Below are 26,301 nucleotides of genomic sequence, written 5' to 3' on the forward strand. Positions count from 1 at the left end.
CAGCCTCTAGCCCTTACTGAGGAACTTCAGCAAATCATAGGTCAGTGAGATACTAAGTGTCCTATCACTCCATTTTAATGCAAAGACACTATGCCATTTGGTAGCAGAATTAAGCACATTTTTCCACCACACAATCCACCTGAACCTTTCTTTTCCAAAACAGGCCTTTTCAGTCTTCATTTCAGTGGTTTTGTCATGAAGATTGACAAATGTTCATATGGTAAACTAGTTCTGTTTGCTTTTTACCAGCCTACTGAAATAACCACCTGCAATAACAACAGTAATAGCTTTGTCTCTTCTGGCCAACCTTATACATGTGTATGTTCACAGTGCTGTGCTCCGCTCCACAGAAATCAGGCACAGCCACCTGTGAGTTCACGTTTGATCACTTTGCTGTCTAGGTATAGTAAACTGTTTTTGTTACTTCACAGAAATCTGCTTATCAATGTAAACTGATGGATTCCCTGTCTTCTGGGCCTACCAGACATGCATAATTTTGTCAACAAAACTATATGCAATGCTATTTTTGTATGTCAGCAGCTCAGATAAACTTTAAAGCTATCCTAGATACCCTGTCGAGAAAATGATATGCCATTTTCCTCAGTACTGCACTGTGATCTATCTGTTCACACAAACTAAACTTTTTCAACAAAGCCTTGAAGTATGGTTTAATCTGTCAACAGAATATTTTTCTCCAGCTACATAATCACAAATCTTTCTGGTGTGCTATACACTCTTAGTGATAACACTAACAAGTCAGTAAAGAACTGAAGTCCCTACAGCTGAATCACTAAATCTGGAAACCTCTGATCAGTACAAGTGTTGGTCTGCTGCAAATACTTCAAAAGAAATGATGTTAACAAAGCAAACAGGCACAAGTGTTTGCAGCAGAACTCAGGAGAGTTTCTCCTCTGACTCCACAGGCCGGTGCTGTGCTGCTATGGCAGCCAGCAGAGCAATGTCACGATACAACAGTGGGCACATGCAGTTCCATCAGCTACATTTTGATACCTCCAGACTTATTACAGATGTTGTTACTCAGCAACTGCTGCTGCTGCTGCAAGGTTTTGCTGACGCCTGCAGCAGGAGGCTGTTGTAAGAGACAAAAATTCCTGGGAAGTCTAGTCTAGCGATTTCCTTATCAGAAACAAAGAGCCACTGACAAAAAAGTAGTGAGAGCCTGTTTATCAGTTCCTGTTAACATGAAAATATGATGCGCCCCTCCCACTGCTAAGTGAGGAAAGGTTCTGGCATCACACACTGAATCTTCATGCTTCCTGCAACAGAATTTGTTGTATTATTTTGTTTAGCGCTTTTCCATGTAGAGGTATTTACAGCTAAGCTAGCTGGCTGTAATTGCAATGTCAAGGCTCCTGCAGGAAATACATTTTTATTGCTGGTTTTGCTACTGCACAGCTTTATGTGGCAGTTTTACTGCTCACTTGCCTGTAGAATGCACCTTCATTACACAAAAATCTCACACCACTTTCTCATCCGATATTACACACACACTATGCCATGTGGACCTCACCAGCTCCTGCATACTGCAAAGTCAAAAGATGTGCTCCCTGTGCCACATGGCCACTTCAAGTTCTGCAGTGAAATACCCACAAATTAACAAACAATAAAACTCAATAACCCTAAGACATATCAGCTTTTCCAAAGCACAGCTGAATTCCATTCCTAGCCAGCTAATGGTTCTAACTGGTGCCACTGCTTGTGGTCTCATGAAGTCTTGGCATTTCTCCTAGTTTTCTAGGCCTGGAATCCACTCAGTCTCTGCTGCTCTTACAGATTCTGAATTACCACGGTACTTAAGCAGGTGCCTATCTTAAAATACATAAGTAGTCCCACTGATTTTAATAGGATTATCCATGTGTTTCAAATGAGTCATGTGCATAAGTACCTTTCAATTGCAGGCTATAGTTTTCTATGGCTCCCAAGAAGTTAGTTTTTTTCTCACAGTAACACTAACTTTTGGAGGGGGTGTAAATAAGGTAGCTGTGTGGTCCCATAATGATCAGGTGCACCACAGCGGAAACAAGCATCAAGTGCTCCAGAATGGTTAAGATGCAGAGGCACTGTAAATATAATATAACTAGTGAAGATTCAAGGAAAATAATAAGAACAGGTGCAGCACAGCAGCAAGCCAATTTCATTTACCCATCACTCTGTATTACACAGAAGACTAGTGTTTTTGTAAACATTTCATTTTTTCAGCTTTCTTTGTATATTTGCATTTAAACTACAGTCTAGATAGCCCCAGAAAATATGTAGGTCAGAAGAAAAACTCAAAGTGTCAAAACCAAGAAAATCACCACCTGTATTTTACAAACTGAATCCCAGATAGGCAACTATTTGTCAATGAAAAAAACAAATTGCTCTATAAGAGAAAGCATATCTTTGAAGACCTTCAGAGAAGTACTCTCAACTGGTGCAAAAAGTCCCCAAAACTCAAAAGAAAAAGAAATGTCTCTTATTTACAGGACAATTGTGGAAAACAAATAATGCAGAGCTGTTCTGTCAATGCATTAAGCATACAGTACTGTATGTATTTATTGCTACAGGATATGTAAGTACTAGTCATCCTAGAACAGCAGAACAATCCCCAACAAGCAATTTTACGGTGGGCAGCTATAACAGCCAGCATTTCAGAGAACTCATATTTGGCTTGAAAACTTGAAATACAATCTAAAGGAATATTCTCAATATCAAATCTAATTTACTTTGCATTTGTCCAAGTTTTGAATTACAATACAAATCTGAGGTAAGAGTAAGGGACTGGAAATCCAAACAGCTATCTTGCTGACATCGACCTTCTGTCACCTGTATAAATCTTCTCAATCTGAGTGTTGGATCAAACACTCCATCACTCCCTGACCGAGTTACTGAAACGCTCAAATGGCCTTTGTTTGCCGGGAGGAGTTTCCCACCCCTGTGACCAGAGCCGCTGTGAACAGCCGCGCAGGGGGAGGAACACCCTTCCCGCACTGCTCGAGCGGCACCCGGCGGGCACGGGCACTCCTGCAGGTCATTCCATGGCAGGGGAACACCTCCGCCCCCGGACCTGGCCAAGGGCTTAGAGTGCACTTGGGTAACAACAGCCACCACTCGGCATAGACAGCTTAACAAAAGGAATAACTATCAGTAGAAAAAGTGGAATAAATAAAATCGAGTTTTAACCAGAAAAATAATCGAATACACGGAGTGGCATTTTTCTATCTGCATTCAACACTTAGGTTGTAACTTAGAATTGATTTGGATTATTTATCAAATGCACATTCTTTTCTAGCTATTAACATGCTGTTAACAGAAAAATCTTATAAGGACTGACAATTACACTAGAAATATCCTGCCAAAATATCTCAGTCAAAACATGTTTTACTAGATTGCTAATAAAAGCAATATGTTGACAATTAAGTGCCTGAAAATGACCTTCCCTTCTTATTCTAAATCTGCAAGAAGTCAATTCTTTAAAAACTGAAACTTTACTATCACTCTGCTGTGCAGCAAGCTTAATCTGCCTTCTCTATTATACTGTTTGTACAGTTTTTTGTTTTCACTAGAAACATCAGCATTCCTATTAAGCTAGGGAGAAGTCAAAAAAATACCTTTGAGTCAAGAGTTGTGTGCTGCACTATGAATGTAACAGCAGGTCATAAACTGTTTGAATCCTACTCTCCAAGCAGGCAGAGGGGAAAAAAAATAAAAAATTGAATGAAAATGACTAGCAGGAAAGAGAGAATATAACCAATGAAGGAAAATGGCACAACATGGAAAAAGCATAAAAAGCCTCTCAAAGGCAGTTTTCATTGGGTTTTATTTCCCTGTGAATACATGCAGAATTTGCTTTTGGATATCATGTGCAAGTCGCTATTTTCCTGAAAAGTCTGTAAAAGCATCTAGGAAATACCCAACTGGTTCCCCATCCTGCTCTTATCATCAATCTATTTCTGTCACGTGAGCTAAAATATTTCTACTCTTCTAATGATTTCTATATTTCCAAAAGCTTTTGAAGACAACAGACTCAGCTGTTATTTTCTAAATTTAGATATAATAAGGGCAAGCTTTACATCCTTGTGTGTGCATATTACGAGTAAGCCAGGTTGACTTAGCATCAAGGATGTAATATTTCTTCTAATGGTTCTTGTTAATGATATATTTAGAAAATCTGTGTGTTATAATTAATTTTATTTACCTGTTGCTAAATTTACTATAGTTAATGGCTTTCTTAAATTGTATCTGATCCAAGCAGGTGCATGAATGAACAGCTGGTTGATACCTCAGGAGAAGCTCCTTTCTACAAAGGACTAGTCAGAAGCAGTGATAAGGTATCACACAAGGACAGTTTCAAAATTACTGCTGCCTGGCTGATCTGTGCATAAATGGTATGAGGATTTTGCAGAAAAGCTAACAACCACACAGAGCTATGTCCAGCACACAATGCTGCTTCTGTAATGGGAAGATCCAGCTCAAAAGAGTATCCATGACACCTAAATCAAAGTGCATCGGCTTGACTATTTAGTCAGGAGGAACAACTCACAAAGAGACTGCAGGTTGGGCTTCTGGTTGTGCTAGGTCTGACCCTTTTGCAGGATAAACAGATTATCAGCCAGCCAACTGCTTCAAGCAGCCATTTCTGACAGACAAGAGCTACTCAGGAAAAGGCAGCAGAAACAGAGACTTGCAAACCTGCATGAGTCTCCAATGAAAGATGGAGAGAAACAGATCCCAGTCCAGCCTAAGCAATGGTTGAGTGATTTGCAATGTCAGCAGGGACTCAGACAGATTCTCATGTTACAAGTCAATTGGCTCTTCTATAGAGCCAGAATTAACAGGGTGAGATGAGATGGAAGCTGTTGTGATAGGAGTGAGCACAGCCAGCTTTGTCAAATGGCCTCAGCTATAGAAAGGCTGGAGGCTTTTCTGGCCCAGCAGGAATCTGTAAGCCTGTACAGAGAAGTTACTGCAGCCCTTATATCAAGGGGTGGTGGAAACAAAACAAAGACACAGAAGCATTTGAACAGTTAGGCTGCATTTGGTTTTCCACACAGAAATCACTGTCAACTTTCAGAAAAGAGAAAATCCATGAACAATAGTGTCTATCCACACAATTCTTCAATCAGCTCCAGCCCAAAGGACAACAATTGGCTCCTAACAGTGGCCCTAGAAATTTAAAATGAAAAAATACCAACCCCCAAATCATAATGCTTTCCATGTACAAAGGCTGATGCCTACATGTGGAGTTATCCCCAGAGCTACGCAGAGTTTAGCTTCACTACTTTGGGTGATGTTGCACAGAAGGACAACCTCTCCTTCACTTGGGTGGCATGATGCTGAGCCAAGGCAGCATCCAAATTACCCTGGTTCAATCAGTGACAGATCTTACAGCGGTATATGCCTCAGTAATACAATTACCATACTAAAAATCTGTTCTTGTGGATCTTTCATAGTGGATGATTCTTTCCATCTCCCTTAGAACTGCAAGAACCTCTGGATTAATCCAAATTCTGTTGCACTACTCTAAATAACAATAGCAGTTATTACTGCTCAGAAGCAACATTCTACCTCTGACAATTCAACGCTGTTCACCTCCTCTGTCTATAAACATTCGCATTTCATAACAACTGCACTAAAATCTGTCTCCTTCCTCCAGCTACTTTCTCCATTTAAATACACCAAATATATACTGTATCTACAACAATCTATTCATAAATTAACTGAGAAAGAACAAAACTAAGGTCTACATACAGAAGCAAAATGGCAATGTAGAAGACTCCAAAAAGTTGGAAATAAAATAAAATTAACAAGTAACTCAGCTGTGTAAATGCTAGCCCACATTTTGTACACTAACACCAAGAGGTCCCACATTTCAGAACTGAACTTAGGAAATGTACAGCACTCAGTCAAAAACATGGAAAGCATATACTTACCTGCAGTTCCTAAGCTAAGTAGTACAGCAACCCAAAATACCCAGAACACAACAAGAATCAGAAAGGTCCAGAGTGGTTGGAACAGCAGGAAAGGAATTCTGCCAATGATTTTACCAACAATTCGAAAGAGCTGCACAGTGAACCGAAGCCTCTTTCTTAGTACAAATATAAGGGAAAGCAGAACAACCTGTTAGAAGAAATAAAAAGACAAATTGTTGGGAGTTTTATCTTAAGAAAATTATCCAAGTGGAATCAGAGTGGCCAAATGTGGGATCGGGGGATACAGATTTCACAAAGACACAACAGCAAGGCATTTTACACAATCTTACTGCACATTGGAAAATCCTCCTGAGACACTGCCTATATTCTCAAAGAGACTGTGGATTAAAATCTATTTTTCTGAAATAATTGCTACTGTTTTTTTTAAAACAAAATAATATGCAAAACTTTGATTAATCTCATGGAAAGCTCATAATTTACAGAGGATATGTAAAAAAAAAAATCTGATCTGTGACACATTTATATTTGTCACTGTAAATTGTCAGACTATTCATACCTGGTGAATTCCAGTCTATGGATCCTACTCTTCTTCAAGGAAACAGAACAATCATTTTGACAAATGTCTCATGAATTGCAAATTGACTGTATCCTCACACTGAGCAATGTCTCCTTTAATATTGCAACACCAGAGTTAAAAAAATCACTTTAAAAGCTGCAAGCCATACTTAAATTTTCTGTTGTAAAACAAGGTCAATGAGAGAAAAACAGAATTTAACCCCACAATTTGAGGTCTAGACACTGCTGCCTGTGTTTCACTGCCCCTTTCATTATCTAAAAGAGCTGCCAGCCTTTTCTCCTACTGACAGGGTAGGCTGAATCCACAGATCTCACGTTCATACTGAGCCAGTGCTTTTCTGTTCACTCAACATGATTCTCCAGTGAGCTGATGCAGAGAAAAATAGGGATGGAACACAATTCTTGCATTTTTACACCACCAATGCTAACACTGTTATATAGGTTTGAAGTGTGGTAGAGCCTTGTGCTGACAAACAAGTTTCACAACAAAGATTTTTTTACGGTTTTGGCCAGGGTTGTTGGAACTAGACAATCTTTAAGGTCCCTCCTAACCCAAACCATTCTACAATTTCATGATTATATTTAAATGCATGTAAGCAGATCTTAGAAATTATTCTCATTTGCAAATCTGAAAGGAACGAGGAATTATTTTTACTGCTGCAGAACTGCTGTAGTTCAAGTTTTCAAGTTAGAGACTGCCATTGCTTAGGATAAAATGCTACTTACGGTAACTATTGTTGAGAAGATAGCATATCCAAGTAGAAACTTTACATTTTCTTTTTCTGTTTCCAATTCAGTGCTGGGATCGTTCCTGTAGTCATAATAGAGCCACCAGAGAACACCTGAGACAACTGAGCAGACAAGAGCAGCATGAAGGTGGGCAGTGCTCCCCAGGCTGCAGCACGTTGCTGGTGGTGCCTGCCTGGCCTCCCTCCTCAGCCCTTCTGCCTACCCCGGCTCAGCTCTGAAATGTTGTCACTCAGCAAAGGGAGGCACAGCATCCGTGATCACAGAGAAAACTCACATGATGGTCTGTCAGTCTGAGGTAAAACCGTAGCAGAACATTGGGTTTTTTGCAGTTATCCTGCAGCTCAGGCATGTAATTTCATCGTGGAGATACAAAGCTAACTTTCATGGAATAACAAGCTTTAGCTGGATGCATTCCTATACTTCTCCCTTTCTAAAGCAGGCAGCATAAAGCCTCACTAAACATTCTTAGAAACAGTAGCATTTTCATAACTGCATTCATCTGCAAAAGAAATGGTGTTTCCAGACATCTATAAAAACAATAAACATCACCATCATCCCAACACTCAGCAGCTGGAACAGCACAGCCAGATCTTGGCACCAAAAAGCAGCCAGGCCTCAGCTTGGAAATGGCTATGGTGAGCTGAAGGTTACTGAGGATGGCCATGGAGAAAAAGCATAGCTGTTTGTTCAGCTGCCTCTCCTTCAGTTCAGTGAGGTGATCCATTTAACTAAGCGTATGCTAAACAGTAGATATACTTACACAGCAACCCAAATACAACCAGTGCAATCAAAGTATGGACCAGAAGTGTCCGAATGAATCTGAAGGCTAAAACCAGTATAAAAGAGAAGGCTGAAAAATATACAAAGGAAGTTTAATATGAGTGTTACAACCCATTTAACTTAACCCTTTTTTACTTTAAATATAAATTTCAGGTTCTTGCAGAACTTGGGCTTTTATTTTTAAACAGTGGTCTCAAAAGCAACAGCATTTACTAAAGCTGGCAACCTTTTTAACATTTAAAACACACAGTTACCTGTAACTTAACTAATAAGGAACTTATAGCTGATATATTTAACAATGCGAAATAAATCTTATACAAAATACAATTGAAAAATCTAAGTTCAAATGTTCATGCTGACATAGTTTTTTCCATCAACAATTTCTTACAGTACCCTGAAATGAGGTATATGGGCATATCACGGAACACAGAATCTGATATTTCATCAAGCTGAATTTCACCAGTCTATTAAATGCCTCCTGACAAAACACAAACACTCTTTCTTAAAAACAACTCTGCCCAGAAAATGTGAAAAAAACCACTTTTAAGTTAAACATATAAAGTTAATAGGAACATTTGAAATCCCACCTTTTAATTGAATATCATTATTCACTGTTTATAACCTTACCTAGTGCGAGGACACTCAGTCCTATCACAGTATCTCTTCCTGCCAATATTCCACTCAGAATTCGGTGAAAAACATCCATTTCATTAACCATACTTATTAAGACAGATGCATATTTGGAATAGCATTCAGGATTTTGTGGAACACATCGATTAAATAATGGAAAGGATTTACTGGAAGGTTAAAAACAAAAATGGCAAAAAAATTAATTACTGGACAAACAGTTTCAAATCCACAGAGATCCATTCCATCATGCTCCACAGAGAGTGCTGTTAGAAATGGTAGTTTTATGTTTCATCTGCAAAATAAACTCCTAATAACATCATGCCTGCTTCACTGTATCAGAACAGATCCACTCGAGATCAGTCTGGGGGAAAAAAAGATTTACTATCTCAATCACCATCAGCATGTAGCTCCTATCGCCATTCTAGTCGGGCTTCACTTCCTTTGCTCCCATGTGTTTATATAAAACCTAAATTTATGCTAATATAGCCATAACCTATGTTGTTATAGATAGTTCTAGATCACAAACACTTTGTATTGTTTTTATGATATATAAGCATTCTAAAAGCCACATCAAAACAATGTTTGTAAGATACAACTAACACCCCAAATATTTATGTATAAAATTATTTGGCACTCCCAGACAAGCTTCTTGTACATATTTATTGTCCCACTTTGGCAATGCTGCACTACAATGGTCAAAGACAAATTAATACCTAAAAAGGAGAGGTCAAGTCATCAGCAATTAAAAACTACTCTGACTAGCTTTGCTTCTGCAATGAAATATTACTGTGCAAGATTAATAACTTTGCTGAGTTTCCTGACAAACAAAAAATAGCCTAGAAAGTTGAAGAAATAAGTAAAACATGCCATATTTTTTCATCAATTTACACGCTCTCCTTTGATCCACAGTATGTAATGTTTTTATGTGTCTCCTGCTCTCTTCTGTTCTCTTTGTTCTTCAATTTTCTCTTGTTCAGAGCAGATGACTTAGCTCTGCAAACATGGAGATTCCAATTCTTTGCTGTATTTTCACAGCACAGTGGAAATTAAAATCATGGGTTTAAGAATTTTGCCTCACAAATGCCAAATTATAAAGACAGCACCATCCATAGACCTGTGCTTCAAGCTAGCTGGCTATGAAATTATTCTGATGGAAATTTCTGTGTTCAGGATAAGCAGCAAGGCCTAAGATCACAGTCCCTCTTCCTTGGCATTGAAGAAGAGAGTGAAAGTCTGTGCAGGAGGTAAGTTGTTCCTCATATGGAGTGCTTTACTCCTGATTTGGAAAGGAAAACACGCTAAAGGGTAGAGGAATGGAGGGAATGCAGTCCTTGTTTATTCCGTGGGACAGGACACTGGCATGTTCACAGGCACATATGAAACATGTACAAAAATAAATAAACAAAGCAAAACCATCCTGACTATAAAGCATCAAGTCAAATACCAAATGTGAGGAAATAATCTCTAAGAAGCTGTTCAAACTCAAGGATGTTGTAAAGCACCCTGTAATTCTTACCTTGGTGGAACTGGCAGTGTGGGACACAGCTGAGCTGCCTTTGAATTTTGCGTGTAACTGGAAACATTCAGGTTGTAAATGCAAAGAAAAGAACCTAAAAAAAGGAAGGGGAGGGAAGGAGAAGAAAAACAAAAAAGGTAATTTATTATTAGTAAAAGTTTTAGAGAAAAACACATTATCAATGAAGTTTTCTTTATACTTCTGGTTTGATCCCTTAGCAGGCCATAATCATTCCTGATATTCCAGAGGGAATGTAAATAACAAATTAGTTGGGTGAATCTAAAGCAACCTCTGCAGATTCTTTTGCCTTCTAGACTTAACTATAGTTGCCACTTATCTTCCTGGAGAGCAGGCACACTGTTTATTCCACAATACCATACTTGGCTATTAATTCTTGCTCATTAGGATAACAGAAAAATCTAAAATGACAGAAGCTACAGTAGAACTAGGCCTCTCATAAATTAGGATAGAATATATATATCCAGAAACATGTTCTGGGCTCCAATCAAAATATTACCAGGTACTCTGCTAGTAATACTCTGCTCCATTATACAACACTTCTGGGTAAGAAAGGCTGGATACATCCAAGCCATTCAAAATACAAGACTTCCCTCTCCCTTGAAGTAAACACGCAAACAATAATTATGTTTAGTTACACTGAAAATACTTATCTAATATCACAGGTGTTTATAGCTTTCTGGACACACTAAATGATGTCAAACTACCCCAAAATTAAATTAAAACAAATGTTGTCTATTTAAATAGCAATCCCTGCCAAACAAAACAATAAAGAATAGAATACTGACTTCCAGTAAAAATAGTCACTCATACTCATATGGTCTGCAGTTTACACATACTCCACAAAATAAAGGTTAGGCTACAGATTATTTTATTTACATGCTGGACATGCCTCTCTTGCACAACAGCTACTTCTGACATCATATTCATCTTGAACAGCAGAATCAAATACAATTCCTAAGCATGTCTTGGTTTTTGCTGGGAAGTGAGTGGCTGCATGGTACTTAGTTGCCATCTGGGGTTGAACCACAACAAGGTGAAATAGCAAACCTTGGGATCTAAAGTGGATGAAACCACTTGTTTAAACCCCTGGAAATTAATAATTCCACCATAATTTTAATTCTGTTTAAAAGAACTGATTGGACAAGTTTCTGAAATAGCAAATGAACTCTGTTCTTCTACTGGCACCCCCACCAAACTTCACTAGTTCATTCTCAGCAGCCAGTTTCCTGCTGTGTAATCCCAGCAATCTGCACAAATTAATCAACAGCTTTCCAATTTGCATAAGAGAGCTGTAACATTTCTAGAAACTATGGCTTTGAAATAAAGCAGAAACAAGACATTTTATTTTCTGTGGTCATGAACTTTTCAGGAAATTAATGGTAAGATATGACTCCCTAGCGTAGGAAACATAAGAATAACAAAGTGAAAGCTGTTCAGCTGTTCTACAGATACACTAAGGTATTCATATTCCCTGTAGCACACCATTATTCCTTGCAAAACTCTGAAGATCTTCCAAAGAGTTGAGTTGCTCTCGTGGACAACTAGACACGCACAAGCAAAGTGAACTGATTTTGTGGCTTTGCATTTCCAGGTTGCATGAATTCAGAAAGAACACATACCTAAAAAGAAAAAAAGATCCTCTTTTCAAAAAACAAGCTTTCTGAGGTTTATAGGTTTAAATTCTGAGCCTTCTTTCCATCTTTTTAAACTGCTACAAAGCAAATGAAACTTTTTCCACATCCCATCAAAAAAATGGAGCTCGAAGTCACAAATTAGGAAGCAATGTGAGAATATGCTACATTTTTGTACTTCATATTATGTTCTTATATGGGATCAGAAGCTGACAAGATGGGTGCCATTCTACAAGGACTCAGGAGTTAGTGGAATGACTGGGAACTTCAACATGCAACTTTCTTAAGTACAAAGATTTGCTGTATAGAACGACTGCCTCTTTGGCTGAAGTTCCATTTAAGATCCTCTTTAAGAAGGCGACAGCATAAAGTATAACTATGTAGCACATCTTCAAATTCTATCTAAACTTTTTAATTTCACTCACCATTTTGCACCATTCCCACTTTTTTCTTGTCTTTCAACATAACGATGTACAGATACACGCATACGCTTGACAAGTAGAAAATATGTACCTTATTAAGTTCTCAAATGTTTGATTTATTTAGACATTACCTGATGTACTTACTTTTTATTAGTCATGTCCTGTCCAGAAAGCGGTGCCCCTTTTACAGGAGCATTCTTCCTACCACATATGTTCCCAAAGCTGTCATATCCAAGCACAAGTCTTTCTGCAGCACCAGCCATCACAGCATAGCCAGTTATGAACATCTGTTAAAATATTTTTTAACATGAAATCATGCTATGATAGCTTTTCCTTTCCATTCAATAAATACCCCTTTTAAGCCATACATTTTTGTCTTGTGGATGCAAACAGTTCAACTTAAAATTCACCCTCTGCACAAGGCCAGATCAAGTCAGATGGACAGGTTTAGCCCTATTGCTTCCTTAGAGCTTTCCTTCATCTACTGTTGAAAGTATATAAATTAAGCAGAGTAACATGGGAGAAGAAAGATAGGAGTCCTGATTAAAATAAGAGGAAAGCATTAGTAAGGTGCTAGACATGGTCTCTACTGAAGTTCATGTATGTCACTAGGCAAGATTCCTCAAAGGGTGATTTTTCATGTGCTCACTGCATCTTATTTTACAGGGTGACCTTCAGGACACACCTGGTCAGTATATCTGCAGAAATATTGAGCCCTTGAAGCTGCTAGTGAATTTAATCACAGGTGTTTTTAAAAACAAAGTATAATCAAAATGCAGGTTACCTGAAATTTCAGGAAGAGACAATCTTTAACACATGAAAAACTTGGAGAGAGACATACTGTGCACTTGGGTGACACTGCCCTGACGTTTTAGTTGTTTTGCTGTCAGATCAAAGTTCTAGTAGATCAGCTCCATGTAAACCCCAGGGGCAACTAAGCACTTCTGTTGGCCAAGTAGCAGCAGTCCTTAGTCAATATGAAACACCTTGTCTAGGAATGCAGCTTAAACCTTCCTGTACCCCATGAGGGCCAAAACAATCCTGGGAAGGAACCTTTCCAAGTGCCAAAAATCAGCAATTCTTCTGTGAAGCTGATAAAGTCCTGAGCACTACTTTACCCAAAGGCTTACTAACAGCACTCTAGCTATTGAAGGACTTGGTGATTCAATGTTCTCCTCTGTCCCATGAGGTGCAAACCACATTTCACACGCACCAAGGACAATACACTGACCTCTGGGGCTACATGCCAGCTGCTGGCAGCAGCAAAACTTCTCAGTCCTACATTAACTACTACTAGTTTGCATGGATATGGAAGAAATTCTTTACAGAGAGGGTAATCAGGCATTGGAATGGGCTGCCCAGGGAAGTGGTGGATTCTCCATCCCTGGAGATTTTTAAGATGAGACAAGATATGGCACTTAGTGCCATGGTCTAGTAACCACAGCGACAGTGGATCAAGGGTTGGACTTGATGATCTCAGAGGTCCTTTCCAACCCAGCTGATTCTATGATTCCATGAATACTGGCTGTGCTGGAGACAGATTGCACATATCAGATCCAGCACAACTGCTTTCTTCCTTAAGGTTTAGAGCTTTATTTGTTTTTCTAATTTTAACACTCGTGACTAAAGATGGGATCTGGGCAAAAACTGAGTCTCATACACAAAGATGTCAGTATGTACTTCCTTACTCCCCAGGGTAGTCTCATTTTTGCTTATAGTAGACTCTTATTTTACAGTCTAACTAGTTCAGTAATTTTTTTAAATTATGACTGCATATTAATGTCTCAATATGGACATCTTTGTAGATGACATACTACTTCTGGATGTGATTTTTTACAATAATAAAATATTTCCAGATCCACTTTGTTTACATAGCAAGGATTTGTTAATAATTAAATTGTTCTCAGCAGTAAAAGGAGAAATGAGCTGCCGCTGTAACTCAACTGAAATATGCTTTCAGAAAAATTCTGGTATACCTTCTAAAGATGGACATTACAGATCCAGTGGGTACAGGTGAATTTTTTTTTAAAGTGCAGAATGCTGGATACAAGCCATAAATACTAGTAAGTAATAGATATCTGTATGACTGCTGGAGGTGTGTGTCTACATGGCAGTGATAAGCACTTCCACAGAGCTATTACTGTAGTTTCATTTTTTTTCATTGTGTGAACAAATTAGCATCATTAAATCTTTTAAAATATTTTAAAAAGAAGATCAAACACAAGAAAACAAATACATGTATGCAATAAGCTATTTCACAGAAACTGAGCAATAAAAACAGTGAGAGAAAACAAAGATTGGAAATATTTACCATCTGCCAGGTTTTATTTTTGGCATTTCCTCCACTGATCAAAGCACCAAGTATTAAAAAACCCTATCCTGCTCACAAAGTTCAGCCTCCATTTATGCAGCCTTCAAAATGTGTAGGTATAATTCTGCATTAGCTTCCATTAACAGAGTTACTAGGAATGGAATTAAACAGTGTGTTTATGAAAATCCTCAGTAGACTCGGACATATCACAAAAAACCCCACAAACTTTCACACTTGAGAAAGACAAAGCCTGTTCCCAAAAGCTTGTATGCTGTTCTAAGCACAGGTCAGATAGTGACTTAATGTAGTATCAGATGGACATGTTGCAAGATAACAAGACTACAATGTATGAAATAAGTAGACATAAGAACCCAGTCAGAGCCCAGACTGATTTACAAAAAGAGAATTCTAAATAATCCGGCCCCATGTATACATAGTATCTAAAGCATATGGGCAGTACTTAAAACTAACTGTGTGAAAGACATGACAATAAAGCACTGCACCACTGCAAAGGTCAGATCTGTGCCAGTGCAATCCTGCGACCTGTGCCCATCACAATTTCAGTTTAGATTTAGTATAACACTATGCTGAACTCCATGAACTTTAGATCTGATTTTTTTCTTTCAGAAAAAAGCATGCTTACCAATCCAGCCCAGAAGAGACAGAAGAGGAGCAGCCAGAGAGTGTCTGTACACTTTCTGTAAATGACTGGTCTCCATTCCTGTAGTTCAGAAGCGCTATCTCCAGAGTCCTAAAATGAAAGAAAAGCCCAAAAAAAGTACAAACCAAACTTTCTGCGAAATTAAATCAAGTTCCAAAGGGCAGAGATTTCAGAAGGAGCATAACCTCGCACTTTAAACGCCGAACACCTGGCAGCTCTCCTCCCGCAGCTGCTGTGCAGCTCACCCATAGCGCGGTGCGCCGCCCCCGGCCCGTACCCAGCTCCGCACCGCCCGGGGCAGGGCGGGCCCCGCCGCCCCGCCGCGGGCCCTGCTCTTTCTCTCCGCCCCCGCCGCTGCCCCGGCCTCCTCCGGTCCCGCGCCCACCTGCCCTCGGCCCCCGCGCCGCTCCATGGCCCCGCTGGCCGGGCGGGCCCGGCGCGCAGCCGGCTCGGCGGGGAGGCGCTGCCCAGGGCTGGGCACCAGCGCCGCGGGGCCGGGCCGGGCCGGGCGGCGGCACCTCCGGCGGCCCCACCCGCCGCTGTGGCCGGGCACCGCCAGCCCCGGCCCGGCCGCTCCTCCCGTGCGGGGCCGCTGCGCCGGCGGGAGGGAGCGGCATTGGCGCCCCCGCGGCTCGGGCGCTCCCTCAGCCGCGCTCTCGGAACAGCGCTCGGGGCACCGTCACCCCGGGGGTCCCGGCCAGAAGGACGGGGCCGCCTGCAGCTGCTCTACAGCCGCAGGTTTACACATGGCCCCCGGCCAGGGTGGGAAGTTTATGTTTCACAGTGAATTAGCTTCTTTCTGGGAATAACTGAAGATTTGTTATTGCCAGCACAAAATGAGGCCTGTTCGTGGTGTAAAGCCCGCTGATACTGGTACCCACTTGGCTGTTCTGGCTGCATTATCGATATACAGTCAGTCAGAGATCCTTTTCAGCCTCTCTTTGTTGTTTGTACAATTATAGTCTGTTGACAGACTATAATTACCTCTCATCGATGTCCATGTGAATTTTGCGTGCACAGGAATAACCTGTAATAACAGCAATAACACTGACTTAGGTCAATGCTTGTAACTTTAATGGCCAAGGAATGCAGAAATTATTAGCCACTTTTAATATGTTTTCTCAGTGCTGTGCATTTTTATTTACATGTTTGCTAAATTCAGCTCAATAACCTAGAAAAAATTACTAATTGAAAGGATATTAAAAGCACGGTTTTGTCTTCTTGCTGACAGTCAGTGGAAAAAAATGTCCTCCTTACGAAGTAACGCAACATCTGCAACTGCAGTAAAATTGAATTAAATTGAATATATTTTGCAAAACTATTTAAGAATTGGTCCATCCTGTATAGGAGACAGGGCACTAGGCTGGTTTTGCTTAGGGGGGGAAAAAAAAAGAACATATTCCAATTCTTCAGAGAAAATGCAGAGTGAAACCTTGGTGACAAACTAGCATAGGTGGAAGTAAATTGGTAATATCACAAGCTGGATTTAAAAGAAGAATGAATCTTTGCCCCAGAATCTTTCTAGTCTGACTGCAAATAACTACATTTTCCTGAAAAGTTAACTCATGCAATGTTTTTGAAATTGACATTTTAACTGACTTAACAGAACTCAGTACAATTCTGATTTAAATTTACACATGCTCCCTTCACAAGAAGTGGTTCTGACAAAATGGCAGGAAAGATTTCTAAAAACTCTATGTCTTAAAAAGGGTTTATTAAATCATTTAGTTTCCAGCCAGCTTGTGGTTCTTGTCTTTATCAGCATTCTGTCTTCTAATGCTCATTATTCATCAATTTGTTGAGAGTTTTCATAATTTGTGTGACAATTAGAATAAAATTCTGAAACTGAAAAGGTAGTTCTGTGCTTTTAGAGCCTAAATAGAGAGAATAACTCTTCTTTCAAATTGTGCTATTGCCCTTTAAAAATTCGTGGTAAAAGCCATTTTCCCTTGAAATACACGTGAAGTTTCATGTGAAATTTAACCTTTTTTTTTTAACAGGAGAAGTTCAATATTTTGCTTATATCAAGAAAAATAACCAAAATTATTAATAACCTTTAACCTAGACACAAGGAGTCTGAGATGTGATGTGATTCTGAGAGAGAATCACTAGCTGATTAAGAAAATCATTTAAAAAGAACAATGTCAATGATGAAGTCAGATATAGCTAATATTAGCTTTTGTTGTTGATCTGGCACTTTTTGAATGATCCTCCTTAAGTTTTGCATTACATTCCTACTGTGAATAAAGGAAAGGAGCAAGTGGAACAAATATTTTTTAATAAAATCCATATTCCAAACAAATTGAGTTCATGTAAATACACCAGAATCAGCAGTAAGGCCTGATTTTACCAAGCAATATCAATCATAATTCTTGTATTTCTTCAACTAGCCTAGGAAAAGTTATCTAATAAATGACAGAAAATAGCTCACGATTACAATAGGATTTTTTTTATTTTAAGTTAAATATTTTAATTGTTGTAAGTTGTTGGGTTTTTTCCCTGAATTTCAAACATGATCAAATAAAACATCTATTCCACTCAGCAGCAAATGAGTACTTTTCTCGTGCGTCACTAGGTGGGGCTCCGCTCCCTGTTTCGAGCCACAGCACACGCAGCACTCGGGGTGGGTGCGCAGAGGCTGCCGCTATTGTTAGCCAGTAGTCACAAATGAGGACATGCTCCAGTTGAAGAAAGTACCAGGAAGCAGGGCTCTGATCGGATAACGGATCCAAACGTCCACATCCAAAAACGTAATACCAAAAACTCTTGCTTGTTTTTTTTTTTCCAATTCTGCGAAGTTTTGCCCACATTGCCAAGATCAATTTTAAACTTTGTGTCTTACCACTTTCACAGGATAGAGCCTGGTTCTGCAGCTGAGTCGCTCAAGCAATTGGTGAGGAGCAGGGAGTTTTAGAACTGACATTTTGTAGAGTTGATTCAATTTAATCTGAAATAGAAATGAGGTAAAAATGAGTTCTGAAAAAAAAGAATGCTGGATTACAAAATTAATTACTCAGCCATAAAGTTGTATACTGGCTTGTGTTCTCTCTCCATGGTGAGAAGCCCAGGCTGGTGCCTTTGGTCTCAGTCTCCTGGTCTACATGCACAAGATGCTGACTTTCTAATATGCTTCATTCTTGTATCCAACTACAGCCACTGATGAGGGTCCACGTTCACTCATAAGTCGTCACTGACCTTTCAATGTAATGTTTCTTGTAAAGAAAAAAAAATTATTTACAATCCTGGTGTACCCAGGAACTCTAGTGATTTAATTGTGTTTTAAGACATTAACCATTCAACCTGCTTAGTGTGTTGTGATGGGGCAACCACAACAAGGGAGATTAACATTTACACATTCAATACTAGTTATAGTTTTTAGAAGTGTTATAGTTTTTTACGTGTTAACCATCTTCAGATGTCTATCAGCATCAGCAACAGAAATACTGCAGCAGTGAAACGTCATGGGCATTTTTCTCTGGTTTTTATTCTTTGTTTTTCATGAAGTCACACAGAACATACAGAAGAAGATCAAACATGAACTCAAGCTTCCTGACTCCAAGCCTCTACTTTAATTACAAAGTTCTTATTATTTCTTATGAGTGTGGTGTTTGTTCACTGAGAATGAATCCTGATGCTGTCTGCACTTAGGGCTCAACTTTCTTACCAAGAAACTTACCTGGCTAAAACTGGGGCAGGAATGTGGATTGGGAGAGGAAGGTATTAAATGAAAGCATGACAGTTCCTTGCTAGACTGGTTAAGTAAGATGACTGCCCCTATCTGTATCCCCTTGTGGGTCAGACAAGGAACAGAGACCAATTACTTTAATAGCAGGATGCAGCAACTGAGAAACTCAAAAGAAAACATTTTCTGCCTAATTAGAGAAGCTGCAGCTGAGCATAATTTCCATCACGCTCAAACGATCTTGCTTATGTACAATAACTTAGCAGGCAGGCACTGTTATCCATATGTAGCTACGCTCTTGGAACATCCTGAACTGAAACACCCAGAAACTGAACATGATGCCACCTATTATGTTCAAGCTGTTAGTCAGGTTCGCATTCTGAGACCTGGTATTTATGACCTCATCTCACTTGAACAATTCAGTCTGAAATTTCTCATGGCAGGTGCTGAAGATTTTTGGAAAACATCAGCACAAATTATTCAGTAATTTTTAAGAATGAAATTAGAGAGGCAGACATTATGGTACCCCTTCTTGGGTAGTAGTAAAGAAATTCTTACACATTACTTGGATCAGAGGTTTTTAATGGACAGAGAAAAAGAAATACTTTCTGCTCTTCCTCATGTCTGAGAAACTTTGTCCTCGTTTACCCAAATCACTGTGATAAATCGCAGTGTATGGTCAGATAACTTGCTGAGCTTCATAGCTAAAGACTCTGTAGATGGTGTCTGCATGGTGTACTCCCAGGCCTGACTGAGACAGTTTGGACAACCCTGAAATGTGCCTCTCACCTGCCACATACTTTCACTTCAGTGGGTGTTCTGATGGTGAGCAGGCACAGTGGACAAAGAAGGATCCTGAGATGAATGTAAAGAAAAAGGAGAAAAAGCTATTGCCATTAAACAGATTCCTGGAGTTAATAAAGAATACCTTGGCTGATAAGGAAAGCAGTGCCTAGTAGCTCTGAGAAGGATTAGGGGATTCATAAAGGTCAGCATCATGAAAGCATTTACCCTAATGCTGTAGACAGTGGGCCATTAGGCCTCTGTCATTGAGCCACGGTAACAGACTGGAAGCCAGGACTGGCTCAGCAAAGACCCTAGAAACAGAAGTCTTAAAGTAAAATGGAAGACTGGGTCAATAGGGGAATGGCAGCCAGAGAGAGGGAGATGGAGAGAGGACTGGCTGGTGAGGGACAGCATGCAGGATTCAAGGGAAGGGTGGGACTGGATGTGAATGAGGCTGAGAGCCAGTAGGAAATGGGTGAAGATTGAACAAAGAAGGAATCTGAGAACTAAGGGCAGTTAAAATTGATATAGGGAGGCATACAACTGGCATAGGAAGAAGAGGGTAGATCAGAAAAGCGTGAAAGCTATGTGGAGATTAAACAAGCAATAATACAAGTCCTGATGGTACATAAGACTGTGGGGAACAATCAAAAGAATCTGGGTCTGCTACCACTCCCTTTCACAAGCAGAGTATCACCTTTCCTCTGTTAGCAAATATCTGCAATGTTGACCTGAAAGTGCCCTGTCAGGCCTGACTAACAACTCAAATCACCCTGCCAGACTTCTGATCAGCCTGCTAGCTGTCAGTTACTCCACTGGATCCACTGGCAGACATCTGTCCTATGTATCCAGGGAATCTAATCCTTCTGATGACTTGAGTTAATTTCTGTATGATGTTCCATGTTAGCTTTTCTGTTTGGTTATCTAGAAAATCCCACCTGATAATATATTTATGACTGGAATGTTTAAATACTTTGTTACACATATAATGATGAAATTGCATGAAAGATAAAGTAAACAATTTTTTCCCCTAGTAATTTGAAGATTTTTGAGATGCTCCACTTCTCAGCCTTAAAAGTAATTTGAATTAAAAAAAATAATAACCAATTAATAAGATAGTTATTTCCAGCTTCTAATTAACAATAATCCCACGTTCTTCTGGATGTCTCCTGTGCATTTTTATTTCAGGATAATGATTATTGAGTAGATTATCCAGGGGTCTAGAAGAATTGAGTGTGCACATCTCATTGCCAACCTCTATAGTTTTAGGTTACTACTGCTAATGACCACCCCTCCTGTGATTTACCAAACATATGAATCATTCAAGGAAGGAGCATAATGCCACAAAGTTAATTTGTTCCACTTTCCGCACAAGCAAGCAGAGATTTGCACAAAGAGCCCTTTCATCCCTGTCAATACACAAGCTAGAGCACAGCCTGACCCTAGGAAAGTGTTTGCCAAGTTGAACCTGATAATAAACTTTGGAGGTGACTAATTTCAAGCTTTTAGAATAGAGCAAAAGGATCAATGTTTCAGGATCACATGTTACTTTACATACTAAGCCAGACAAGAAACAACACTAGAGCTGTACCTTTGTGGGATGTCAGGATTACAGTGTACTTAGGGTTCTGGCTGGTAAATGGCATGGGCAGCACAAGATAAAAGAGCTTGAATTGGAACTATATCTGTGGTTTAGGACTTTTATGTCTCTCTCTGGTCCAAAGAGTAGACATGCCAGTATATCTGAGTGCCTCAATATAGAGAACAGAGAAGTAATATTGCTCTACACAACACTCCCCCCAAAAACAGGGAAGGGAATTGCTTGAGTTGCAGAGAAATTGAAAAGTAAATTATGTGGATTTGCAAGATTGGAGAAGGGTGGCTTGTTCTCTGAACTATGTAAATAAAAAAAAGGGTGGAAGACATTCTTGAGAGCAGCAAAGAAAATTGAATAACCTAGGATAAACCCAAATCAAACAAGGTTGCAAAAGGCACCGAGTTGAACCACACGAAGTCTGTAGAACTATCTGTAACCTAAACAGCCAGGTCTAGTTCTGAATGAAAAGGATGAGAGGTTTTCACTAGTTGGTGGAGACTGGGGCAGTGTTTTTTATCAACACTAAGATAAGCAGCAGAATCATTACAAGGACTAGAGGGAAGTCTTTTCTGCCACCACGAGATGATTCATTGATATTTACATTAATAGAATCAGCAACTGAGTGCCAATGAGAAATAATCATGTTGAATCCAGAGAGACAGCTTGGACTATAGGCTCGGTGTTAGGCCCTTTCAAAGTGCTGTGACTGCAGAAGGAGCGGCTGCCCCACACATTTCCCACTTGATGTCACTCTCGGGCAGTTCTGTCAGTCTGTCCACAGCAGCTCCAAATGGCAAAATAAAGAGCATGGCTTTGATACAGTATCTTCTGAGTGCCTTATGTGCAATTTTGTTGTTGCTTTTGGTTTTGGACTTTACCAGCACTGCTTTTCACTGGTTCCTCTAGTGACAACATCAGCCTAATTTCATTTTGTTGTGTCTAGATGTTTATTGTATGGAGGTTTAAAAGCATGTACAATTCTCTCTGTATTAATTAGCTGTCTTTTTAAAACAAAGCCTGTTAATTCTAGTGAGGCTTGAAAAGCAGCATATATTATTCTGCATTTTCTTCTTAAAAATAACAGGTTTTATATACACAAGGTATTAGGCCATCTAGTTTATTCAAATCTAATGCTCCCAACAGCAGCACAGGCAGCCAGCAGAGTAGCAGCAGTCCATTTGTAGACTTCAGCAAGAACTATTACTGCAATTACTATACATAAGAATAATCATTATTTTAATCAGGAGTTCCAGGATAAGGGTCTTCATGGTAACAATGTATTTCTGCACATTTTTATAAAACTGGACAGAATGCAAAATTTTACTGCAATGCACATTAAAAGGACTTGAAAACATGGCATCTTCATTGCTTGAAAAGGGAATACTGAACATACTGCTTTGCTCAGCCTGTTAAGAGTAGGATGAATAACTATTTATTTGCTTTGTGCCAATAGACTCCCTGGTCAAAGAATCATCAATCTGCTCTCTAAACACTGACGTTTGAACAGCAAGTTTAAAAAATCTGTATGTGGTTAGTCACGTTGAGTCAGATGATGGCCCCCAGATGTATATTTTTATCTGACCTATTCTTTATACTACCTTCGGTTTACCTTTATGTTTTTACAGAGACTTATCATAAATTATCTGCTCAATTTATGTTTTACCTTATTAGTCATGAGTAGAAAATCAACAGTGAGTGGAATGCAGTCATGGAACCGGCAGCCAGTGGTGATGTTACAGAATATGTGATGGCATGAACATAAACAGTTTATTCATCTTTATTGAAGTTATACTGAATCAGCATCAAGGCCACTCTCTCAGAGAAGTAGCTCTAACTCATAGGACTTCTGTAGTCTTCCTTATAGGCACAGCCATTTACAGGGTAAGAGTCCAATGGCTGAAATATTTGCTAAGAACAGTGGTCCAGTTCTGCAAAAGTAATTAAAGGTGGAATAGCTAGATAAATAATTCATGCTCTATTAAAATTTCCTGGGATTGAACATTATAAGCTACTGTTTCAGAGAGAGAAATCATGAAGTCTAAAGTATTTTCCATGATACTTTAATTTTTCCTATTATCCCGTTATATTGTTGCATGTTACGTATCAGACTTTCTCATAAGGTTTTATCCTGCACATATGCATGAAGTTCAGCTAGACAGAGCAGCTGGATTCTAAAAACAGAGCTCCATGTCATTGGCCAGCCCTACTCTGCTTCAGGGCTCCATCCATTTGCCTGCCAGTACTTCCAGTATCAATATATACTTTCATACAATGTTTAATCACTTTTGTGTCAATATTTCCATTGATCATTTAAAGTGAAAGACAAAACGGTTTTCCTATAATAGCAGTAAGATCAATATTAACTGATTTTGTGGTATTGTCACTAAAGTTAATTTTCATCCATTACTAAGGTTAAAGAACTGCATTCTTCTGAGACTTCTTGTCAAGTGACAATGCTGCTTCTGTAATAACAACTCATCTCTCTGTTCATAATGCTTGTTATAAGCAATCTCTTTGTGCAAAATGTTTTGTGGTGTTAGGTAAAATGAGATACAGTATTACATTGAGACCTATATAAAGAAAATGTATTTGAATGTCTAGATATTTTTGCAGTTTTGATTTATTTTAATCTTTGCACATAAACCAAGGACTATTGCTCAGCTGTTGGGATTAAATAATAGAACAGCAGTATTCCTAGCCTGTCACATTATGGGTAAAGTTATGGAATCGTTACTGTACTTTGATAACATTAACACAATAAAAAAGAGTTATCATTCTACTAGCTGTTCCCAACAAGAGCTACATTTGTCTTAGTAACTGTGTATCATTGCAGTGGAGAAAACTATTAGGCAATGTATGATACAAAAGCATTTGATGGAAGGTAAAAATATCTCCTTTGAGCAGCTATTTGAGGAAACCACATTTTGCAGCAATCATTGCGTGTTTAATACTGGAAAGATATTTTGAAAAAAGGATGTTGACTCTCTTTCTAGTGACTAAAATTTGAAGTTGTCTGAGCAATGGCAGTATAATAATTTCCTGTTCACATAACATATTTACACAACATAATGTTGCTGATAACGGTAAGTAGTCAAGTGTACAACCCAAAGAATGTGCATGTGTCTGGGAATTCCCATGGTCCTTCCTGTCTACCAGTAAAGGGTACTTGTAGGAATAAAACAAAACAAACAGCTATGGGCTAATGATGCAAAGTCTTATTCACAGAATTTACTACTCTTCACCTTGCTGACCTGTGAACTTTACACTTCAAGTTTCCCTATTTAAAGTCAATTATGTAGCTAATAGTAATCCAGCTTTCTGTCAACACTTGGCTCAGAAAATACATAACATGCCCTTAAAAAAACCTATTTAGAAATTGATTTGTTTGTGTATGTAACTGTTCTAGGACAGCTAGAGGCAAAAGGTGATTATGCTCTGTTTCTAACTTCTCTTTGAACCCTTAGAAACCCATGGTAGTGGTCTGGCTGCTATGGCTGAAAATGAAGTATTTGGAAACACAACAGGATTTACCAGCAACTTGCACTCACAGTGTGCCCCCATATATTACTCATTTGTTTGCTCATTCTTGTGGGAAAAATTTGCATAAGATTTGGCTTACATGTAGGGGTGTATCCTCCTTCTGTGCCTCACTTTCTGCTGTCAAGCACGTATCTTCAACCCTCCATGCTTCGGTCCTGCCTCTTGCTTGCTAAACTGGAAGCAGCTGTGTTCATCTACTCTCCTAAAGCCCTCTCTCTTCTATGTGTAAAAAGCATGCTATCTCTGCCACAAATGGCTTTGTTTATTGCATTAATCTGATTATAGTCTGCTATGCACCATACTCAGTGTAAGGAGAAAAAATGTAAACTGCATATATGTTATAACTTTGATAGTACTCATGTAACAAGACTGTTGAAATTTTAAAACTATGGCCATTGTGTGTCAGTTTTCCCTATTTCCAGCTAATTTATTTAAAAAATTCCAAACATTCAATTTTGTACTAGGATAATAGTCACTAAACCCAAAATATTTTTATTGTAGATAATATAATCTGAATAAAAACACTGAACTGTGATATGTTTCCCCAGGAACCAGCTGTTTGCAAAGAACTTTCAACATCCACATCACCAGGAGTCACAGCTGGAGCCAGATTTCCTTGAATTATTTTGAAAATCATTAACAAACCCAGTAGTTTTGTATCTCTTCACAGAACAATGCAATTTCCATTCTCACTAAGACACAGTTCCAGAGAAGTATATACTCAGTGTGTATCTGATACTTAAAAAGAGCAATAGGCACAACCTACGGAATTTGAACACGTGTGGTCTACAGTACTTATCACTCTTATCACACAGTTATGAAACAAACACTAAAGCCTTTGTTTAAAACTAAAAGTGTAAAGATACTTAATTTCCAAACATGGTATGCTGCCAGTGTGGACAAGGCATTGTGGTTTTTTATACCTTATTTCAAAAACTCCTCTGTTTATATATTTGTAAATCAAGCCACTAGTCTTACCTGCTGCAGCTTGCTTTTCAGGCTTTTCCATGAGAACTCAATGCTGGTACTTTAGTATTCTACAACACTTCAGATTTCCGGAAGTATCTGTAATTTTGGTAACTGGAAGGAACTTCCTTATTGCTCAAACTCATGTTTGATGGAAGTTTTTATAATTTAGAAATCCTCATGTGCAAATCTCACTTCCTTCCCTCTAGAGATCTGTGAAGGTTTTTAACAGTGGCTGAAGAGTTTTATTTTTCAGGCAGTTGTCCATTCTTCTTTAGATTCCATCCATATATATTATGAGGCAATTAGTGCTAGGTATAAACAGAAAATTTGGTGGGACAGAGAAAACAAAAACACTGATGTCTCAAAAGTTCAAAGGTCACAAGCCAAAGTTTCTGCAACAGAAAAACTAAGGAGAAAGAGAGGATAGTGCCTCAGGATATCACTGCCTCAGGATAGTGATATTAAGTGATTGGGTCATCAGGGAGAAAACAGACAT

General features: G+C 39.0%; 1 protein-coding gene and 1 long non-coding RNA gene across 3 annotated transcripts in view; both read right to left on the reverse strand.

The window, feature by feature from the left end:
* Positions 1 to 15,680, reverse strand: part of SLC44A3 (solute carrier family 44 member 3) — a 38,521-nt gene extending 22,841 nt beyond the window's left edge. Inside the window, exons 1-9 of one of the 2 annotated variants that reach the window (XM_027722756.2) lie at positions 15,617 to 15,680; positions 15,214 to 15,321; positions 12,404 to 12,546; positions 11,689 to 11,825; positions 10,186 to 10,279; positions 8,667 to 8,836; positions 8,020 to 8,109; positions 7,236 to 7,360; positions 5,934 to 6,120 (exon numbers count right to left, since the gene is read on the reverse strand). In XM_027722756.2, coding sequence (XP_027578557.2) covers positions 5,934 to 6,120; positions 7,236 to 7,360; positions 8,020 to 8,109; positions 8,667 to 8,836; positions 10,186 to 10,279; positions 11,689 to 11,825; positions 12,404 to 12,546; positions 15,214 to 15,321; positions 15,617 to 15,643 — 1,081 coding nt within the window. In that variant the 5' untranslated portion in view covers positions 15,644 to 15,680. Of the gene's footprint in view, positions 1 to 5,933; positions 6,121 to 7,235; positions 7,361 to 8,019; positions 8,110 to 8,666; positions 8,837 to 10,185; positions 10,280 to 11,688; positions 11,826 to 12,403; positions 12,547 to 15,213; positions 15,322 to 15,423; positions 15,510 to 15,616 lie in introns of those variants that run through there. The other variant, XM_027722757.2, reaches the window with a different exon arrangement.
* A 536-nt stretch (positions 15,681 to 16,216) lies between these two features.
* Positions 16,217 to 25,927, reverse strand: LOC120324275. The gene is made up of 3 exons (XR_005565440.1): positions 25,815 to 25,927; positions 18,074 to 18,178; positions 16,217 to 16,258 (listed from the first exon to the last, which is right to left on the reverse strand). It is a non-coding gene; the product is annotated as an uncharacterized LOC120324275 (long non-coding RNA).
* Positions 25,928 to 26,301: the final 374 nt, after the last annotated feature.

Source organism: Pipra filicauda, unplaced genomic scaffold, assembly GCF_003945595.2.
Source record: "Pipra filicauda isolate LSUMZ 115617 unplaced genomic scaffold, ASM394559v2 scaffold47_size6085603_pilon, whole genome shotgun sequence".
NCBI lineage: Eukaryota > Metazoa > Chordata > Aves > Passeriformes > Pipridae > Pipra > Pipra filicauda.